This window comes from Ascaphus truei, chromosome 3, assembly GCF_040206685.1.
Source record: "Ascaphus truei isolate aAscTru1 chromosome 3, aAscTru1.hap1, whole genome shotgun sequence".
Taxonomy (NCBI): Eukaryota; Metazoa; Chordata; class Amphibia; order Anura; family Ascaphidae; genus Ascaphus; species Ascaphus truei.
In genome coordinates this window covers 320,746,958-320,767,236 of record NC_134485.1, presented here as the reverse complement: position 1 = coordinate 320,767,236, position 20,279 = coordinate 320,746,958, and the positions used below count along the sequence as shown (strand labels likewise).

The 20,279-nt window shown below is 43.7% G+C and overlaps 1 protein-coding gene across 2 annotated transcripts in view; it reads right to left on the bottom strand.

Moving 5' to 3' along the window:
- ACVRL1 (activin A receptor like type 1) overlaps window positions 1-17,718 on the bottom strand; it is a 65,460-nt gene extending 47,742 nt beyond the window's left edge. Inside the window, exons 1-2 of one of the 2 annotated variants that reach the window (XM_075591174.1) lie at window positions 16,914-17,718; window positions 1,299-1,442 (exon numbers count right to left, since the gene is read on the bottom strand). In XM_075591174.1, the coding sequence (XP_075447289.1) occupies window positions 1,299-1,365 (67 nt within the window). In that variant the 5' untranslated portion in view covers window positions 1,366-1,442; window positions 16,914-17,718. The remainder of the gene's footprint in view (window positions 1-1,298; window positions 1,443-16,913) is intronic. The other variant, XM_075591173.1, reaches the window with a different exon arrangement.
- Between the last annotated feature and the right edge of the window lie 2,561 nt (window positions 17,719-20,279).

Genomic DNA, 20,279 nt, shown 5'->3' with positions numbered 1-20,279 from the left:
TGTAAAAAAAAGAAAATAGCCTAGGATAGGTATTATCTGCTCTAATTTACTTCGCTGTGGGTTTTCGGGGGTCTATTTATTAAACTGCGAGAGTGGCGTTTCCGTGCACATTTACACCACAGAAACACATCTCGCCGTATTCATTAAACCGTTTTCGCCTTTTGGTTGCGAGTTTGTTCAAGCTGTGCAAATCAGTGCTGTGTGCATATTGTTTATGCAAATGAAGATATTTGATAAAATGAGATATTGATGTGCTATACCACAAGTGATTCGTTCGCACTTCTTATTAAGGGTCTTAGAGGGAGAAAGGGATAGAGAGTAATCTCTCTCTGTCCTTTCCTACCGTGTCCAATTTATACTGAGCATGAGCTTGAAATAGTTGTATAATTTTGCACATCTAATACACATTTCTGCGTATACCGTGCAGATTTTTGTATCTGTAATTGTTCTTTGAAAACATCTCACCCCGAGTTTAACAGGATAAGTAATTTTCTGGTAAATAATGAGAGGTGGAGGCAAAAACTCCTGATTTGTATGGGGTTTCGGGCAATTTTTCATGGCAAAACTGTCAGTTTATGGACCCTTAGAGTACAGGCAGTGATATTTTTATAGCAAAAAAAAAAAAAAAAGGGCCAGAACCCTAAGAAAGGGACAATCATAATAATTATAATTATATGGCCTTTCTAGTTGATCCTTAAAAAAAGGCACTGCAACTGAAGAGATGGCAATGTTTTTGAATATATATAATGTATATAAAGTAGCGTGCACACACAATAAACTTATATAATAATAATAATATATATATATATATATTATATATATATCAAACACGAATAGACGATACCGTTCTGTGGCTAACAAAATGTTTTTATTTGTGTGAGCTTTCCAGATACACTGATCTCTTCCTCTGGTGGTGTTACAAAGGGTAAAACACCATTTTATGTTTATCCATTGTAACACCGCCGGAAGAAGAGATCAGTGTATCTCGAAAGCTCGCACAAATAAAAGCATTTCGTTAGTCACAGAACGGTATCGTCTGTTCGTGTTTGATTATTAAGCTCGGCTAACACGGTACAGATACCTCTACATTATATATACACACATACATACACACACATATACATATACACACACACATTATATATACCTATACAATAACCTGCACACACACATATACATATATACACACCTATACAATAAGCCACACACACACACACACACACACACACACACACACACACACACACACACACACACACACACACACACACACACACACACGTGTTTACATGACTTACCAGTTGCAGAGCTGAATGGAGAAGTGAGTACTGCCAGTGAAAATAGCCAGATGTCTTTTTGTGACATTTTCTCTGGAGAGAATTTGCTTGAGTTGCTTGGACAGTAATTCGTTTCAGAGAGGAAACTGGTTTACTCCTGTATATCTAAAAAAAAACCACACCATTTAAATATATTATTCTGATTTCTTGTGATCATTGACGACAGTAGCATGTTGGAAATGTTTTGCACCTTGTAGATATTAATACAGAACAGACAATAATTAGGACAAGGTGAGCAAGATGGCCGCCTTGGGCCCGCGCCTTCGGGGGCCTTGTGCTCCCTCCACTCAAGGTAAGTCCCGCTAACTCTTTTTTACGCGGGGGCGGGGGGGGAGTGCGCTGCCAGCGTGCTGCCTTGGGCCCCGCGCCTTCGTGGGCCTTGTGCTCCCTCCACTCCAGGAGGGCAGCTCTTCAAGGTAAGTCCCCTTAACTCTGTTTTACGGGTGAGGGGTGGGGGAGGGGTGGGCTGCCAGCGTGCTGCCTTGGGCCGCGCAAAGCCTAAGGCTGGCCCTGCGTAAAATGACCACCTGTGACGATATAGCCATGTAAATATTACTTTTTGTATGCAGTATGGCAACAATGGGGTTAACCAACAATAACCAAGCTGCCCTGCTCCAGCAGAGAAGGGGTAAACGTTTTCTGGTTTGGTATGTCCTTTTAAGTTACTAGTAATGAAACGATTAGGAGACAGTCTGTCTTCCCAAGAGGACGCAAGACAACCGTTTTACAACCATAATTAGATAACAACTGGGACGGGGTGAGTTATTCCAGGTACCCAAATGTGTTAATGTGAGTAATGCTTATCTGGTTTTGGGTAACTTCAAAGGGTTATAGAATCTTCACTGATACTAGACTCTAAACATTATATAAAGGACGGTACTGTATATATGTTATTATTACAGGCTAAGGTGAATTAAAATAATTTGAGTCCTATATTTATTTAAAAAAAGTTTTACCAGGAAGTAATACATTGAGAGTTACCTCTCGTTTTCAAGTATGTCCCAGGCATAGAGTTATGATGACAAATAATGCGTTGTTACAAATATGTAGTTATATAAGTGAACAGGGTATACATTATATACAAGACATTGCATGCACAGTTTGAGATAAAATATATTATAGGCGTATGTAACAGTTACAGACCAGATTAAAATGTGAGACAGCTTTAGTTTTGAAAGGACTTAGACTGGTGGCGGCTGTGAGAGTCTCCGGTAGATTTTTCCAGTTTTGGGGTGCACGGTAAGAAAAGGAGGAGCGGCCGGATACTTTGCTGAACCTTGGGACCATGAACAGTCTTTTGGAGTCAGATCTCAGATGATAAGTGCTGCATGTGGTAGAGGTGAGGCGTTTTTTCAGGTAGATGGGTAGCTTGCCCAGAAAGTATTTGAAGGCAAGACAGAAGAGATTAACTTTGCGCATAGACTCAAGTGATGACCAATCTAGTTCTTTTGAGCATTTCACAGTGATGTGTGTTGTAGTTGCATTGAAGAACAAAACGGCATATTGAATTGTAGAGGGTGTCAAGTTTGCTAAGGTAGGTTTGGGGTGCTGAGCCATATATTATGTCCCCATAGTCGAAAATTGGCATTAGCATCTGCTGTGCGATACGCTTTCTGACCAGCAGACTTAGGGAGGATTTGTTCATATAAAGTACAGCTAGTTTGGCATAGGTTTTGGATGTCAGGGTATCAATGTGCATCCCAAATGTTAAATGGGAGTCAAACCATATGCCCAAGTATTTAAAACTAGTAACAGGAGTTAGGGTGGTATTTTGCCTTGGTCCCAAATACCATTGTTACAGTCTTGTCAGTGTTTAAAAACAGTTTGTTTTGGGAAATCAAATTTTCAAGTCTCAAAAAGTCAGATTGAAGTATTTGTTCAAGGTTAGAGAGGCTAGGGTTGTGTGTATAAGATTGTGTCATCTGCATGCATGTGTATTGAAGCTCCCTTACAATCTGTAGGAAGATTCTTGATGAACACTGAGAAGAGTAGGGGCCCCAGAACAGAGCCTTGCGTGACACCACAGGTGATATCCAAAGGGTTGGAGTTAGAGCCTGAGATGGACACATGTTGGGATCTATCTGATAGGTAGGACTGAAACCAATTTAAAGCATGCTTCCCTATTCCAGAGCACTGGAGTTTGTTTAGCAAGATAACATGATCAACTATCAAAAGCCTTAGCAAAATCTAGGAATATTGCACCAGTGAGTTGTCCCAGTTCCATTCCCCACTGGATCTCATTGCAAACTTTTAGCAGGGTAGTTACCATGGAATGTTTGGGGTGAAAGCCAGATTGGAATTGGCTAGGGAAATTTGTCTCGGTATAGTAATCGCTTAATTGGGAGTGAACACATTTTTCCATGACTTTGGATAGAATTGGGAGAAGAGAGATTGGCCTGTAGTTTGAGACAGTGTTTTTGTCCCCAATTTTGAAGATTGGGACCAGGGCCGTTTTAAGACCTTCGTAGGCCTTAGGCACTTTTATTTCTAGAGGCCTGTGTGTCCGATATGCTAATTAGTTTGCTTGTTTCTTTCGATACTAGCGATATTTGGCATTGATACTTTTGTTTCGATATTTAAAGGTATCGATACGTCGAAGGAATTTTAAATTAAAATGTACTGTTTTCTCTTATTTTGTGATTTTTTTTGTTTAGGTATTTTTTCAAGTGAAATATTGTAGGCCCTAAAAGGTTCGTAGGCCCTAGGCACTGTGCCTAGTCGTTCTAAAGTATAAAGCGGCCCTGATTGGGACAACTCTGGCAGTTTTCGAGGTCTTAGGGGTATGGCCTGCAGACAGAATAGAGTTGACTATGAAAGCAATTGGTTTGGCAATGGCTGGGGCACCAAGTCTTAGGAACTTAGATTGCAGTAAATTAGGTCCACATTGGCTGCTTAGTTTTAATTTGAGGAGAGCTTGTGTAATCTCCTCTTCAGATACTGGGACAAATTGAAAATTGTGGGCAGATGGTGGGGCTGTAGGGGTACTCTCAGAATGAGGTTCATATTTGTGGTTTGGGCTGCGTTTCGCTAATAAGTTAGTACCACACCCCACAAAGTAATCATTCAATGCATTTGCAATGTCAGTGGGGTTTGTCAGAGTAATATCCCCCTTAGTGACATTACTTGGTTGTTGATGGTTAGGAGGCTGGTATATATTGTGGATAACCTATTGTGATATAACCTGCAGCAGCGTCCCTTTTCATTACAGTATAACTTGAGCAGAATCAGATGTCATAGGATAGACATTAATATACCACCACTGTGACAACTGGCTGATAATTAATTTCACCCTCAGGGTTAAAAAGGAACTTGACATATTGCATATGTGTATGTCCAGGAGGTTATCCTAAGTATGTTGACATTGTTACAATGACTCTGATAACAATTGGGGGACAGTTATTGAATGTTTTATACTTTCTGATTCCAGAAAATAAAAATACCCCTTGGGAGCACATTCACATGTCTCAGACGGGTCTGCATCCTGCTTTTCCCCATTATCGCTTAGCATACAGTAATGTGTGGTTGATACTTTCTGATTGAAATATAAAAATAGTTTTCTTCCAAGAACAAGGGCTACAGTATAAAACAGTGTGTAACTGGGGAGAAGTGACTGGCAGGACACACCCCTGCAGTATAAAACTGTGTGCAGCTGGGGAGAAGTGACTGTCAGGACACACCCCTACAGTATAAAACTGTGTGCAGCTGGGGAGAAGTGACTGTCAGGACACGCCCCTACAGTATAAAACTGTGTGCAGCTGGGGAGAAGTGACTGGCAGGACACGCCCCTACAGTATAAAACTGTGTGCAGCTGGGGAGAAGTGACTGTCAGGACACACCCCTACAGTATAAAACTGTGTGCAGCTGGGGAGAAGTGACTGTCAGGACACACCCCTACAGTATAAAACTGTGTGCAGCTGGGGAGAAGTGACTGTCAGGACACACCCCTACAGTATAAAACTGTGTGCAGCTGGGGAGAAGTGACTGTCAGGACACGCCCCTACAGTATAAAACTGTGTGCAGCTGGGGAGAAGTGACTGGCAGGACACGCCCCTACAGTATAAAACTGTGTGCAGCTGGGGAGAAGTGTCTGTCAGGACACACCCCTACAGTATAAAACTGTGTGCAGCTGGGGAGAAGTGTCTGTCAGGACACACCCCTACAGTATAAAACTATGTGCAGCTGGGGAGAAGTGACTGTCAGGACACACCCCTACAGTATAAAACCGTGTGCAGCTGGGGAGAAGTGACTGTCAGGACACATCCCTACAGGGCATAAAGGAAGTCCCAGATCCACAGAACTCCATTATTTACTTAACGATGCACTAACTGAAGTTAAAGCATCATTAACTGCTAAAAGGGATCTTCAAAGCTCCCCAAATGTTTGTCAAGGCTTGCTTTATTACTAAGACGGCCTTCTCTTAATTGTAACGGCTGTTAGAGTTAATTATATGCAAAAGGAGTGTGGAAAATGCATATCCACAGTTGGCCAATAATGTTAACGCGGCAAATAACGCAATTGTCTTTAGGTCATAGTTAAACCTTGTTCACCTAAGGCCTGGGACATAGTAGATAGGGCTGTGCTGAGCCGTGCTGAGCAGATGCACTTACCCCCTGCATCTGTCATCAGCGCGGCTTTAGCAGCTGCTTCCGTATGCAGGAAGGCTGAGAAATTCTGAGCAGACAGGCAAATTTTACATTCGACGCTCAGGGAAGTGGAGGAGCGGTCACGTGACCGCTCACATCCAATGGGAGCGAGGGACTAGCCCCGCCCCCGCCCCGCCTCCGTTCCGCCTCCGCCCCCGCCCCGCCCCGCCCACTGCCTCACCTGCCAGGACACAAAAAAGCTCCAGTTTGAGCAGGCGAGGCAGAGCAGGAGCGCGGATCAGCGCGGCCCGAGGCACCATGCCCGAGGCCTAATGCTGGTTCACCGCTAATTTTTGGGATTTGTCCAGGGTACTGAAGTGGCCCACTTTGGTTTCCTATATTGCCTTAGCAAGTAAAAAAGTCAAAGTGAATAACAGGGACTAGGCCATAAAAATTAGCTAAGACTCATGTATTATCCCCTTAGAAACCACAGTGGCCATGATGCATGCCTTCATTGTCACTAAGGTAGCCAAGGGGTTAATAAAAACACTATAACTACCTTAATACCCATTGTATGGCATAGAGGTACAACCGCTATGACATATAAGGGGTTAATCACCACCTTAGTCCCTCCCCCGAGTATTCGTGAAGTATAGGTTTCTGTTGTATTCCCTTTTATTTTAAACTGACTTTGTTTATTATTATAATAATCAAAAATGGAATGACTGGTGTTTGAGCAATAATTGGACCCGTTTACTTGGGAAGAGACTGTACTCATTTTCCGACACATTTTACTGTCCTGTTTTCTAAATTTGTATTTTTGTTACATTTGTCTATTTAACCCAGAGATTCTTGAGCACAAAGGATGCACACTCTCCTTACCCAGTGTTGTCCCACTCCCTATCCCTGTATTGTTCACCCCATCACCATATTTGTATTATGTGTTTGTGCATTTGCGCCGCATCACTCCAAATGTTATCTTGTGCTAATATTAAACCACGTATCATTTTGGCATAACCCACAATACCGCATTGTTTCTGAGTCAGTGAGTGCTGGAACTCTATATTTTGACTATTAGTTGTGGGGGAATTTGGGTCCTCCTGGTTCCGTTAGCACCCTGCACTTTCATTAATTGTATCCACAATTAAAAAGCAGCAGCGCGCCAGTGAAAGGAGAGAGAGAGAGAGAAAGAGAGACTTGTGGACATTTAACAAGATGGTTTGATTAACTCTGCTTAGTACATTTTCTCTGGTGTACTCAGTACTTTGCTTGCCTGTTTAAGCTTTCTATGTGCATTTTGTTGCTCTTTGAGTGCTGCTCTGGTTGTTGGGGTGTCAGGGTTAAGGGAAGTACCTTATGGTCTCCTTAGTCCTGAGGGAACGGGCCTGAGGAAGGGGTATCCCCCTGAAACGTTGCACCCCTGATTAACCTCCCCCCTTGTTTGTAACATGTCCTGAACACTAAAGTCTGGTGTAGAGTAATAACTTGTGTATTGTCTCGTAACCGACAGCATCATAACCTGAAGTGGTCACCAGCTTCTTCTTGTTCTCCCATTTACCCCGAATTGGAAATTGATGTGCACTGTCATTACTGCCCGGAGACCCCTCCCAGTTCAGAATATGTGAACAAATAGACCCCCCACCCCCCTTCCCCCTCACCCCCAATTCAGGGGCATAATTGTTGATTATTATACCTCTTCACAGCCAGATGTATTACAATGCATTTGTTGTTGCTTTTCAGTCCAAGGTGGTGTCTCTGAAGGGGTTAAACTGTGCTTCTGCCCTTTTAACCTGCTGAGCTCTTATGCAGAGGCCCTATGCACTGTTACCACTGCACCAATTCTCTAACACCCTGGTGCAGAAGTCTTCTTACCATGGTCAAGGCAGGCATGCTGGGGACAGCCCCCTCTAGGGGCCTAACATGCATGTCGTGCCGTCACCTGGTTCCCCTATGGTGGCAAACAGGGTACTAGCCTAGCTGCCACACCCCCCTGCTATGGCTTGCTCGCCAGCTGCTCCCTCCACTGAACAGACCCACCGGAATGTGCATCCCTGCCTATAAAAGGAGTGGTCCCATAGAGCTCATCCCTCCCCCCTCATCCGACCGGGCCACACAGAGGAGGGGGTATGTAACAAGGTCTTAGCCCTGTTTGAATAGGGCTGCAATATAATGTAGTGGTCTGAGGAATCCAGCAGGGAGCTGGTTAATTGCAGCTAGTCAATTAACCAGTCTCCACCTGGCTAATCAGACAGGGTAAACACCTCCTGCTGGGATTCAACCCAAAGATTCTTGAGCACACAGGATGGCTGTGTGCTGATAACAAGGCACCAAAGGAACAGACCTCCCTTCCTGGGTGTAGCTAACCCAGGAACCTACCAGAGGCTGGACCCTCAACAAACACCGATCTGGACCCAGAACCAGAAACGGACAGGAAGGGCCACCCGCTTTGAGGTACCTCGATACTTTGGGGTGATAGGCTGGTAAGAGACTTTTCTTCTCAGTTTTAGGCTGCGTCCAGGGTGAATGGAGCCGGGCGGAGGCGTGCTGAGGCTGAGGGAAAGCGGGTGCTTTCCCTGGCCTTAGACCACGCGCCATCTGGGGGCGTGTCGGTGGGGGCCTGTGACGTCACAGAGCTGGTTCGCCCTCATTGGGCGAACCGCTCACGTGACCAGCCCTCCGCTCCCCTCAGCGCGCAAATTTAAATCTGACTGTCGCCTGTGGAAGTGTGCGCGAGCCCCTGCTAAAGCTACTCTCATTGAAGCTGCAGGGGCTCACTGACAAGCGTGAGTGTGGCTCAGCACCGGTCAGCGGGTAAGTGCTGACCATGCCCTTGGCCTTACAGGGTACAAGGGATATCAAGGGTGGGGAAGGGGGCCTAATGACTGGGCTCTCAACCTTACCCCCGCAGATCATCGATCGCCTGATTAGTCAGTGTGCACACTGCTCTCCTGGAGGGCTTCGACGGAGCCTCGCTTCCACCCCACTCTCCCCCCACAATGCAGGGCAGCTGCCGCTGCCGCCGCCGCAGCAACAGCCCGCCGGTAACAGACAGACACTGAGAAAAGAGAGGCATGATCTCCCCGCCCCTCACTGCCTGCCTTTAATTCCTCCAGCCGGCCCTTTCTCCCCTCTGTGGTGTCACCGGTGACCAAGAGGGGAGGGAGGGGGCAGGAGGAAAAGGTGGGGGTGGGGAGAGGCTGGGCCTTTTGGTCATGCCGCACTTTGCTTTCTTTTAACAATCAATAATGTCTTATAAATATAAATATTTATTGTTGAAGTGATCATAGTGAGGAGGACAATATATTTGGCATCAAACCAGTTGTAATAGGAAGTATATCCCAATTACCTTGATGAGCCCAGAACTATCTGCGCGCCTTCTTCACGTCCTTATAGCGTTAACTCCCATCTCCGTGTGCATGGCGAGCAAAAGGAAATCCGGTTTATACCACTGAACCCTGCCTTCTATTCATATTTATTTATGATTTAACCTTGTCCCTTCAATAGCCCCTATTCAATATACTTTAAAGCAGCAAAACGTGAAAAATCATGTATGTTTAAACAAAAAAATAGTTCTGTAGTATTAGGTATTATATATTGAGCTGCAAACTGTAACAATAGATAATGTTACCATAGTAATATAAGAATACATTGTAGCTGCTGACTGAAGGATTTATATAAACTGAAAGGCAGCCATTTAGTGAACCCTGCGACGCAGGATCTTTGCTGATCGATTAAGGGAGAACTAATCGATTGGCAGCTTAGGTAATTGGTTTTCAATAAAGGTAATCAAAGGCTGCATATATTAAAGTGCTGCTTGGATTGTATCTTTCAGTGTTTATATTTGAACTTTGTTGATAAATGAATGCTAAGCCAATTCTGTCCGCAATGATGAAAGTGTCTCACGACTGTTACTGTAGAGTCTAAAATACAAAAAGCAGAACTTGCACTGAGCCTGTGCTAATAATTGTAACTGGTGCTAGGGTCCAGTCCCGTCACCATCCGGTACAGTACACATACATAGAAATATTCACATCAAACCAGCACTTGCTAAACTTGCTACCTCAGTCAAAAAAAATTGATTTATTAAAAATAAATAATTTACAAAAATCAATATAATCAGGCAAATAGAGAAAGTCTAATAGCAAGGTTAATAATAAGAGGTACATAGTCACCACATGGATCTCCAAAGCAGCACTAGTGTTTCAGGCTTCCCTGTCCTTTCCACAGGCCTGAAAGGAAATGGCCTTTTTGTGGTTGATAAATACACCTACAGTACTAGTTTCGTGTCTAGGACCATTCATCCCCCACCACTGCGATTTAGCCACCGGGACATTTAAACGCCGGACGTTTTGCCCCCAAGGTAATGTATATCATAACCCCATAACCTTACCACCCCCTAAAAAACCCTAAACTTAACTCTTTACCCTTACCAGTTAAACCCTTTCCCAAAACCATTAACCTTAACCCCTAATGCTAATCTCTACCCTAAAAACCATAACTCCTTACCTTAAAACCCCTAACTACTAACATTAACCCCTTACCCTAAAACCACTAACCTTAACCCCTTACCCTCAAACCCCTTACCCTAAAACCACTAACCTTAACTCCTTACCCTAACCATACCCTAAAAGGCTTAACCCCTTACCATAAAACCCCTAATGCTAACCCCTTATCTTAGGGGTTAAACGGCCGGCGGCTGACTGTCCTAGGTGGCTGAGCGGCGGTGGCTGAGCGGCTGTGGCGAAAGGTCTCATTTCGCTAGTTTCTAGTGCGTCACTATCACTTGCGTGATCGCCGAGACAAGTGGCCAAGTAAATAGTGCTATGGACATTACTCAGGGCAGCCCAAATCCTGAACTTTACCAAGGGTTTTACAGAGCCAGCACAAAAACATGTGTGGCACACAGCAGCAGTAACACCGCTTCCTCTCACAGATCTGTACAGTTGTATTTACATCTGTATGCTTCCTCTCAACCTCTTAGGCCGCGATTATAGAGGCCGGGCGCGCACGGCGGAGAGCGGGGGTTTGTCGTTCACACGAAACCTGCACTGCGCTCCGAGGCGTGGCAAAAACGGGGCACGTGACGTCACGTGAGGGGTTCGTCTTCATTGGTTGAACCGTGCACGTGACCCGACCGTCGCATGGTAAACACAAAATGTTTTGTCTTCTCGAGAATCGCGCGCTCTATGGGCGGCCTCATATAGAAGATGTCTGTTCTCCGCGCCGTCGCTGCCACTATAATCGTGGCCTTAAAGAGGCCGATATACTAAACGTCGCAGGCAACGTTTTGGTGCAAAATTGTCGCACAGGAATCTCATTTAAAACTGCGTGTGTGCACCTATCTACTATCCTGACATGTCTCAATCAGCGCCACACGTGTTGTTTAAAAGACAAAAACAGAATTGCCATACAGAAATGGAGCATGCTAGAGTGTTTCTGTCACAAAAGAAGTAGACAGTGCGTCAACATCGTCCCCGATATAAACCCAGAAAAGATTGAATGAAGTTGCTATGGATTAATCCTAAAATGTATTTGACGCAACATGGATGTCTCATAATATAGGTTACAAAAAAATATAATTTTCACAGTATGGCTATTATAAACGATATGACGCCCTCCTACTGTTCTCCCCACCAATTAGATTGTAAGCTCCCCGGAGCAGGGACTCCTCTTCCGAAATGTTACTTTTATGTCTGAAGCACTTATTCCCATGATCTGTTTTTTGTATTATTTGTTATTTATATGATTGTCACGTGTATTACTACTGTGAAGCGCTATGTACACTTATGGCGCTATATAAATAAAGACATACATGCATACATTAATATTTCAAACTCTTAAATCTCCTGAACGCAGTGTCGGATTTGAAATATAAAAACAGCGTTGGCTATGGCAAGAAAAGATCTCTTAAAGTAAGTAGTACAATACAATGGCGATGTGTGTGAACTGCCGCTTTATAATGATCTGTTTTGCTGCTAGGAGAAGGAAGATATGAAACAAGACAATTACACAATATAGCATGCAAAAAAAGATCCATGCTCCTGTGTTCTCATCAACCGGATTTCTGAAGCATCCAGATTAGAAAATATTGAGAAGTAGAAGCAGAAATGTTAGATACATTTTAACGGCAAATATGATTAGAATTCAATAAAAGAATAACGGTGTGAACAGTTTACACGTATTCATAACATCTGCACCATGTATTTTCCCCTTGAGAACGCGCCATAGCGGTGTGAAACTCGTAGGAGGATTTTTGTATCTATGTTAATGATCTAAATAAAGTATTTTTTTCTATTTTCCTATTTCGAGTTCCCCGATACCTTTTGGCTGCTGCTCCTCGTCTGATTTCTCTTTCCGAGCATATATTTTCATGACCTTAGCGTAAAAGTGACATATTGCCCAGAGATACTGGAACAATGAGCAGCAATGGAATTAGCAGGAGTAGATAGTCCAAGGGACCCTCAGAGGAGACTAGGTTTACAATCAAAAAAGAATACTAGTAACGTCAGCACAGGTGGCTCAATCAGTGGCTCAGTCATCTGAGCCACCGATTGAGTCACCTGTGCTGAAGCAGGGACATCCTGAAAACCTGACATGTTGAGGGCTGGAGTTGGCGATGCGACCACTGATTTACAGTATACAGGCTTTAGAAACTTATGGGGCTTTTTTTGCAGGAACCGTATGAAGTTCACTGAAACGTCCAACATATCCACTAAAAGGTCCACTAAATCGTATCAACATATTCTTTTTTTTTAACATGAAATAAGGGACCAGAATGGCTACAATTCTTTTTTTGTGTGTTCACACTCAGCTACACATAGGCAGTGGTTCAGCTGGATGTAATATTCCTTCAACTCGTTTTATCAGCTGCGATGGCCTTTTAAAAAATAAATCACAGAAAACTTGCAGGAGTTATCAGAACAAAAACGTTTCACATTTACTGTCAACAGCTGGGGGCCCAGCCTGCCAGGGCTATTGCCTCATATGCTTAGTCTGCTGGGGTTTCTTATCATTTCTATCTATAAACAACTATAAGAGTTCCAGTCTGCAAAAATGTCTCAGGGGGGCAGGGAAATATGCATTATTTGTGCCGTTTTTTTTCTTCTTCTTTTCTTACCAAAGTAAACTCAGTGCAGACTGCCACACCCTGTTGTTTTGAATCTAACACAATTGCTGGAATAAAAGAATGCCAAAGCCCCGAGATTCTTACACTCATAATTCCGTCAGTGTTGTTTAAGACGTAAAAAAAGAAATATATATATATATGGATGTCCATAGCTTCCTGGCATTGAATTAAGGCAGCCAGCTGTCTCTGTGGAAGCCAGTTCAGGAATCAAGATTGTTTAGATTTTGGCAATGATGGAGAACTACAGTCACGCACTCTGAACTGCTTTTAAGTGTGTGCAGAGAAGCTTGTTTTAACCTTCTAACTCAGGGGTGGGCAACTCCAGCCCTCAAGGGTCACCAACAGGTCAGGTTTTCAGGATATTCCTGCTTCAGCACAGAGGCAGGCAAAGACTGAGCCACCTATGCTGAAGCAGGGATATCCTGAAAACCTGACCTGTCGGTGGCCCTTGAGGACTGGAGTTGCCCACTCCTGTTCTAACTCAATGTTTCATTAGCAGTTGCTTTTAATGATTATTACCAGGGAGGCTTCAGGCAGTGATGTCCCCTATAACAGCCATCTCAGATGATAAAACGTAGGGTGCATGGGTGTTTTGGGCTGTTAGGGATCTAGCTGGCAAGGACCCCAATAATTATGATAGAGAGCGAGACTCTTCTGAAGCCAACAAGACCTGGATCCCCTGAATGATGGAGTCAGTGATTGAGACTCGATCAAATTGAGACTTGATACATCATGTACTGATAAGTCTAGCCCCTTAATCAGCAGTGTCCCATAAATATATCGTTTATTGGCGAATCTGAAAAGTTTACTTTGAAACAAGAATTAAAAAAAGAGTTGGAGATTTTTAAAGGGGTTTTGTTTTCCTATATTAAAAATCTATTTGGTAGTCATTGCCTTATTTATTAAAATACCATTTATTTCTAAGAGGCTCATTTTTATTATCACTGACTAAAAAGCTGTGAATTCATTAGTGCAGTACGTTAATATAAATATAACAACAAATTATTACATGCCCTAGACAAAAGGTAAAAATTGAAAGCTCTAAGCAGCGACCTATCAGAGTCTTTGTGATTATCTACTTTTAATAATGTTTATTAGTAAATATGTATATGATTCCTTTTGTATCCCAAATTGGACTGCATTATGAAATATGATGGTAACATAGTAGCACTAATAATTCTTATCATTATTGCTAAGAGTTTAGATGAGTTTAGAATCTCAGAGCTGCTACTTCTAGAAGTTGCAAAGCACTCGGAAGCTTCCTGTTAAACACAAACAAACGAAGCAAAATAATACCATTATCTCCAGTTTAAAAGGGAGGCAGATCAAACGACAGTTCCTAATCTTGATGTTAATGACTACAATTGTTTGTGTGCTAGTCTGGTGTCTCCCATGTTTAAACAAGACAGAACAGTGAGTTTCTACGGAAGAAGAACCAGTAATTCAGGGAGCCTTTTTTTGCCACGACAATTCATCGCAAAATCTGCCTTTATTTGCCCCCAGTTCGTAGGATGCCCGGGACAAATGTCATTACTGCCACACGATTATAAGAAAAGGAAAAAGCAAAGCAGTAACGTCAAGTTGAAGAAAATGAACCGAATTCTGTGACAATGTCTAAGGCTGAGTCCCCGGTGTAAGCGGCTGCACATGCCATTGCGTGCGCGCCGCACACCAAGCACAGGCCTCTATGGGGCAGGCCCCAGTAGGTGTGTGTGCGATTGAGCACAAAGCGCGATGGCGCGACCGCTGGAAGGGAAGACAAGAAGTTTGTCTTCCCGTGCGGTGACGCGATCACATGGTTGGCGGGCAACCAATGGAAGTGCAGCTAGTGTAAACCGCCATGGCCACGCCCGTCTGTCATGGCCACGCCTCGTCTGTCATGGCCACACACCCCGCGCATCCCATCACTACCCCTAGACCGCAGATCACGGCTTTTACCTGTGCATGCGCCGCCAGGCGCTCTGACTCACATGCAGCTGTGGCCACTGGGGACTCAGCCTAAAGCTACCAGACTACTTGGGTTACACAGGTCTGTAAAAAAGCCCAAAGTTCAGGATTCACTAAGCTTTGAAAAGGAGTAATCGGAGCTGGAGCCCATGTTAAAGCAGTAGTCTCCCCATCTTGTTACGGGATTGGAACCAGGGAGTTCCCCGGAGCTGAAGTGTGCTATTTTCAGCTCAGGGAACGTCCCCATTTCTGATATACCAGTGAAGTTACTGATGTCTTAGTTGTATCTCCAGGGGAAACAAAATGGCCGTTCAAAGCTTGCATGTTCCGCAAGCCAATAGGAAGCCACAACGTCATCCGTTGCTGCTGTCTATTGGACGGACATTTAGATCCCTGTGAGGAAATAGTGCCAGTAACTTCACAGTTATGTATCTCGGGAACCCAGGGATCACTCTAGAAGACTTGCATTCTTTTCAGCAGCTTCCACCCTCTAAAAAACAAATTATATATATATATATATATATATATATGTATATATATATGGGTCAAAAAAGCAGGAACACCAAATAGTACAAGAAATGTGTCTTTACTAGCTCTTTGGGAAGAAGAAATGTTGAGCTACAGTAGCAAAGACACTTTATTGTACCGTTTGGTGCCTGCTTTTTTGCCTCCTGTACAGTTTTGTATGTTAGCAGCATCACCCGCTCCAATCTTTTGGATTATTACAGTTATTGTGTGCCCCGACTATATATAAATATAATGGGATTGCTGCCTGAATGAATACCCCCTTATTAGAGATTTGTGCATCTCCCCCGAATCGTTCAGGAACAACTGTACAGACATAAAATACTTTTGATGTTTTCTAAGGTATTACAGATTAAAGTTGGACCACCGTTCCCTACATCTGTCTCCAAGATAATGGTGGCTTATGTAAACATGTCCTGGTTGAGCTTTCCAGGAATATATTAGGTTTAGTAATGTGCAATTGGACCCGCTGGCGGTCACACAGTTAAATGTATTAGCTAATCTCTACTGATTACAATATTTGTTTCTGAATATGTGTGACATGATACAACGCTGTAAACATTTGTCAAGATAATTGGAATGTTACTTGGTCCTAAGTGAAACTGATTTGACCTGAGAAAAGAGGGTTATGTTTTACTGTTCCTTGCAGAATAATTAATTATTACTATAATCAATGATTCCTTAACATAAATGATTCTCAATTGTTCTACTCTTTTTATTCTACTAGGTTGCAAGTAATCTCTCTATTGCAAGTAATCTCTCTATGCAATGATACAATGTTGTTATTTTAGTCCACACTTATACTTATAATATTTTGTATGCAGGGTTTGTATTTTATCAATAAAAAGATCATATACTTTATCTCCATGTTTCTTATCGTATTCAGTAATTTGGTAATGTGGACTGTTGAGCTGCAAAGTGATGTGTACATGGTCAACAGAATGGAAGAATGAAAGTCATTTTTTCAGATTATACGCCACTTTATTTCACCTTTCATTGTATTGGAGTGCTGTACTCATGCCTAGTGAATAAATCACAAAAGGAGTACTAAGTTAGCTACGGTCAGAAACAACACGATCATATTCAAAACATCACATTTAAGCAAACATTGCGCTGCATTAGTAAAAAAAAACCAACGTGTGTTTTGTTTCAGTAATAACTCATAGTTTGAGGTTTTAACCAGATGTTTAGATACAGAGTGGAAGGACAGACGGATGCTGGCAGTGTACTCTATTATCATGTCCGTCAAATTAGTTACCACTCAGTGTGGAAGCAAGAACGTAAGAGTAAACACAGAGATCTGCTTTGCTCTGCACACAATTTAAGATCAGAGTCAGACTCCAGACATACTGTAAACTGACAAGCAGAACTGAGAATATCTTGTTTGAACTTTACCTGGACAGGGCTTCAGGTGAGACAGAGCCAGCTGCTGCTGAGACACAATTCATCAAAAAGCCTTACTCATCCGTCCAGGTTGTCTTCCAAAGCTCTCGTCTCTGATCTCTTCACATCTGCCCCTTCGTTCAGTTGGATGTTTCTTTGACTCCCTCTGCTCTTGGTTTTGATTATAACAGGGCTGTGCACAGTCACGTCATTTAATGTCTTTAGTTTCCTCTCTCTAAAAACAGCCTTTTTTTTCTGGCTACCAATCCCACTTCCTGTTGGTCTTTTTTTTTTTTGTGTTAAATACAGGATGCACACATGACACAGTTCCCTTTTCAGAATACAGCCACTGATGTGAAAGCTCAAAGTAAATGGATTAATGAAAAGTGACAAAGAGGTCCTGGGAGCTGCCATTTATAAACACGATGATTAACTTGGCCATCTTGTGTGCCTGCGGCTCTGTTCCATTTCATACCTCTTCACAATAATACTTTAGAGAAATTCACGCAAACTCATCCCTCCACTGTGGGAAATATTTGTGACGTTCTGGTCCAGAGGAGGAAAGGGGGAAAAGTGGTTCTTATCTACCATCAATGTCTGTGCTTCTATAAAGGACCTCAACTTGTACAGCTTAGACAAGTGATGGGAAAGGGGCAGTATGACAGAAACTTTCAAATACATCAACGGGATCAACAAGCTACAGGTGGAAAATATATTTGAAAGAAAAAGAGGTGCTAGAACGAACAAGAAGGGGGTGGGGGGGGGGGGGAGGGGTGGCGGCTTTCCCACCCAAAAGGGTCCACACTCATTATTAGTTATGGTTACTGGTAACCAGTCACGTCACTCTGACGTCGGGGACACTGAGTAGGATGAACGTCTGTGGGAAAGAAGAAAGTAAAAAGGGTTATCAGCAAGGTTTGCATATCATTAATTTTGTGCAGTAATTGTGACAATGTCTGTAATGGTATGACAAAAAACATAATGAAAAAGTTTGATACACGAAAAGAAAAGGAAATATCACATTCACCTCTTAAAAAAATAGGAGGTAATATGTTCCAGGAAATGCATTTTAAGGCAACACAAAATGATATGATACCTTTTATAATTAAGTAATAATCCCCTCAGAACAGGGCATTTCTGGCCAATAATGCCCTGGCTGGAAGAGTTGAAGGCCCGAGGCAAAGCCAAGGGACTTTAACCCAGCCAGGGCATTATTGGCCAGTAATGCCCTGTTCTGAGGGGATTATTACTATTATAGGCTAAATGTAGGTTTTTTTATTTTTTACATTTTTCATCAAAAAGATAGACACTTTTGTATTCTTATTGATTTTTATCAGCATGATCGTCTACATTCTTTTACTCCATGTGTTTATTAAAAATTGTACATAAACACAGCCCCCTCTATACATACACACACACACACACACACACACACACACACACACACACACACACACACACACACACACACTGCAGGGCCCCCTCTATATACACAAACACACTCTGCAGTCCCCTTCCTCTACACCCAAAAAACACACTGCAGCCCTCCTCCACCCTCAACACTCACAAAACACACACAGCAGCTCCCCCTCTACACCCACAAAACTGCAGACACACACACACACCAAAACACACTGCAATCCTCCTCTACAACCACTGACACACACACACACACACACACACACACACACACACACACACACACACACACACACACACACACACACACCCTGCAGCCCCATTCTACACCCACAAAACGCACCGCAGACACATACACCAACAAAACAGACTGCTGCCCCTTCTACATCCACAAAGCACACACCAGCAGCCCACCTTTACACCCACTGCAGCCCCCTGTAAACACACACACTGCAGACACACACACACACACACAAAGAAAACACTCTGCAACCCTACTCCAGCCACAAAACACACACTGCAGCTCCCCCTCTACACCAACAAAACACACACAGCAGAAACACACCAACAAAACACTCTGTTGCCCCCCCACACCCACAAAATACACACCAACAGAAGACACACACACCAATAAAACACTCTGCTTCACCATTTTAAACCCACAACACATACCAGCAGACACACAAACCTTTCCCCTCACTCTCCTGTGGAGCTCTCTGCAGGGAGGGGGAGGAGTAAGTGCCTGGTTGCAGGCACGCTGGGGGAGGAGTCAGTGCCTGTCTGAGTGCTGATCTCACTCTTTGTGAATGAGAACTGAAAGCTGATTGGCTGAAAACTTGACAGGGTGCCAAAAATGCCAGGCCATTACCGATTGGTTAAAATTCTGGGCATTATCCAATCAGAGAGCAGAGATTTCAATAATCCCCAGAATTTAACAGCTTTAGCCTATAATCAATGTTATTTATCCGCAGCAAGGGCGACAAGAAGAAGAGTGGATATTATATGTGTAGCCCCCTTTCCCCCGTGTCTAAGGGAAACTGTTCATGGTGCGTTACCTGAGAGGCTCACAGGAGACCTGATCCTCTGCCACAGGGAGCCTGAGGTGATTAGAGTCAATCTGATGACAGGGCCTCCACATGGGAGGTATCCAAGCGCAGTTGGATAACCCCTTTCCCAAGAACACCCAGTAAAGAAAAATTATACACATGGTGATATAACAACTGATCTTTACTGGTAACACATAACTAATAACAAAAACCATACAGGCCTCGCACGGCCATACCCCACACAGTGCCCCACTGTCCAACCACCACCTTATCCACACCTTGGTGAGGTTTTCCAAAGTACTGAGGTGCCTTGGGCACCTAACAACCGGGAGTCCACAGAACCAAGCCCACCCCAAAATGTGTGGAGTAGCGCTACCCACAGGTGTGTGTGGCAGTTGGTGCACTTGTAGAGGGTGATACCTGCCCGGGCGCTCCAGCATCCGGGTACCGCCATCTGATGAAAGGATCCGTCTGATCCAACGCAGACGTCCGCCTCTGCGTGGGGTGAACTCCTGTTGGAGTGTCTCACCTTTAAGAGTCAGTATAGATGGTGGTCTGGTCCTAGACGACAGGCCAGAAGTCACTGCGTGGCATCTTCACGGTGTCCCTGACACTATACAGTAATGGGGGAAGCGTCCCTATCTAGGGGCCTTCCCTGAAGCAACCACAATCTTTGGTGAGTCGGGGCCTAGCTGGGACCTGGGGGGACTCTGGGCCTAGTCTCAGGGCAACTGTCACCTGAGACACTACTTCACCCTTCTCTGTCCTGCTCCCGACTGGTGTGCTCCCCCTGAAGTGCGCCAATTGTATCTATCTTCACGCCGGGGATACTAAAGCCCTATTGGCTGTGTCCCATCACTTGAGGTGCAGCCCCTGAGGCTACAGGGAATTGTAGTTCCCCCTTGCGAAGCCT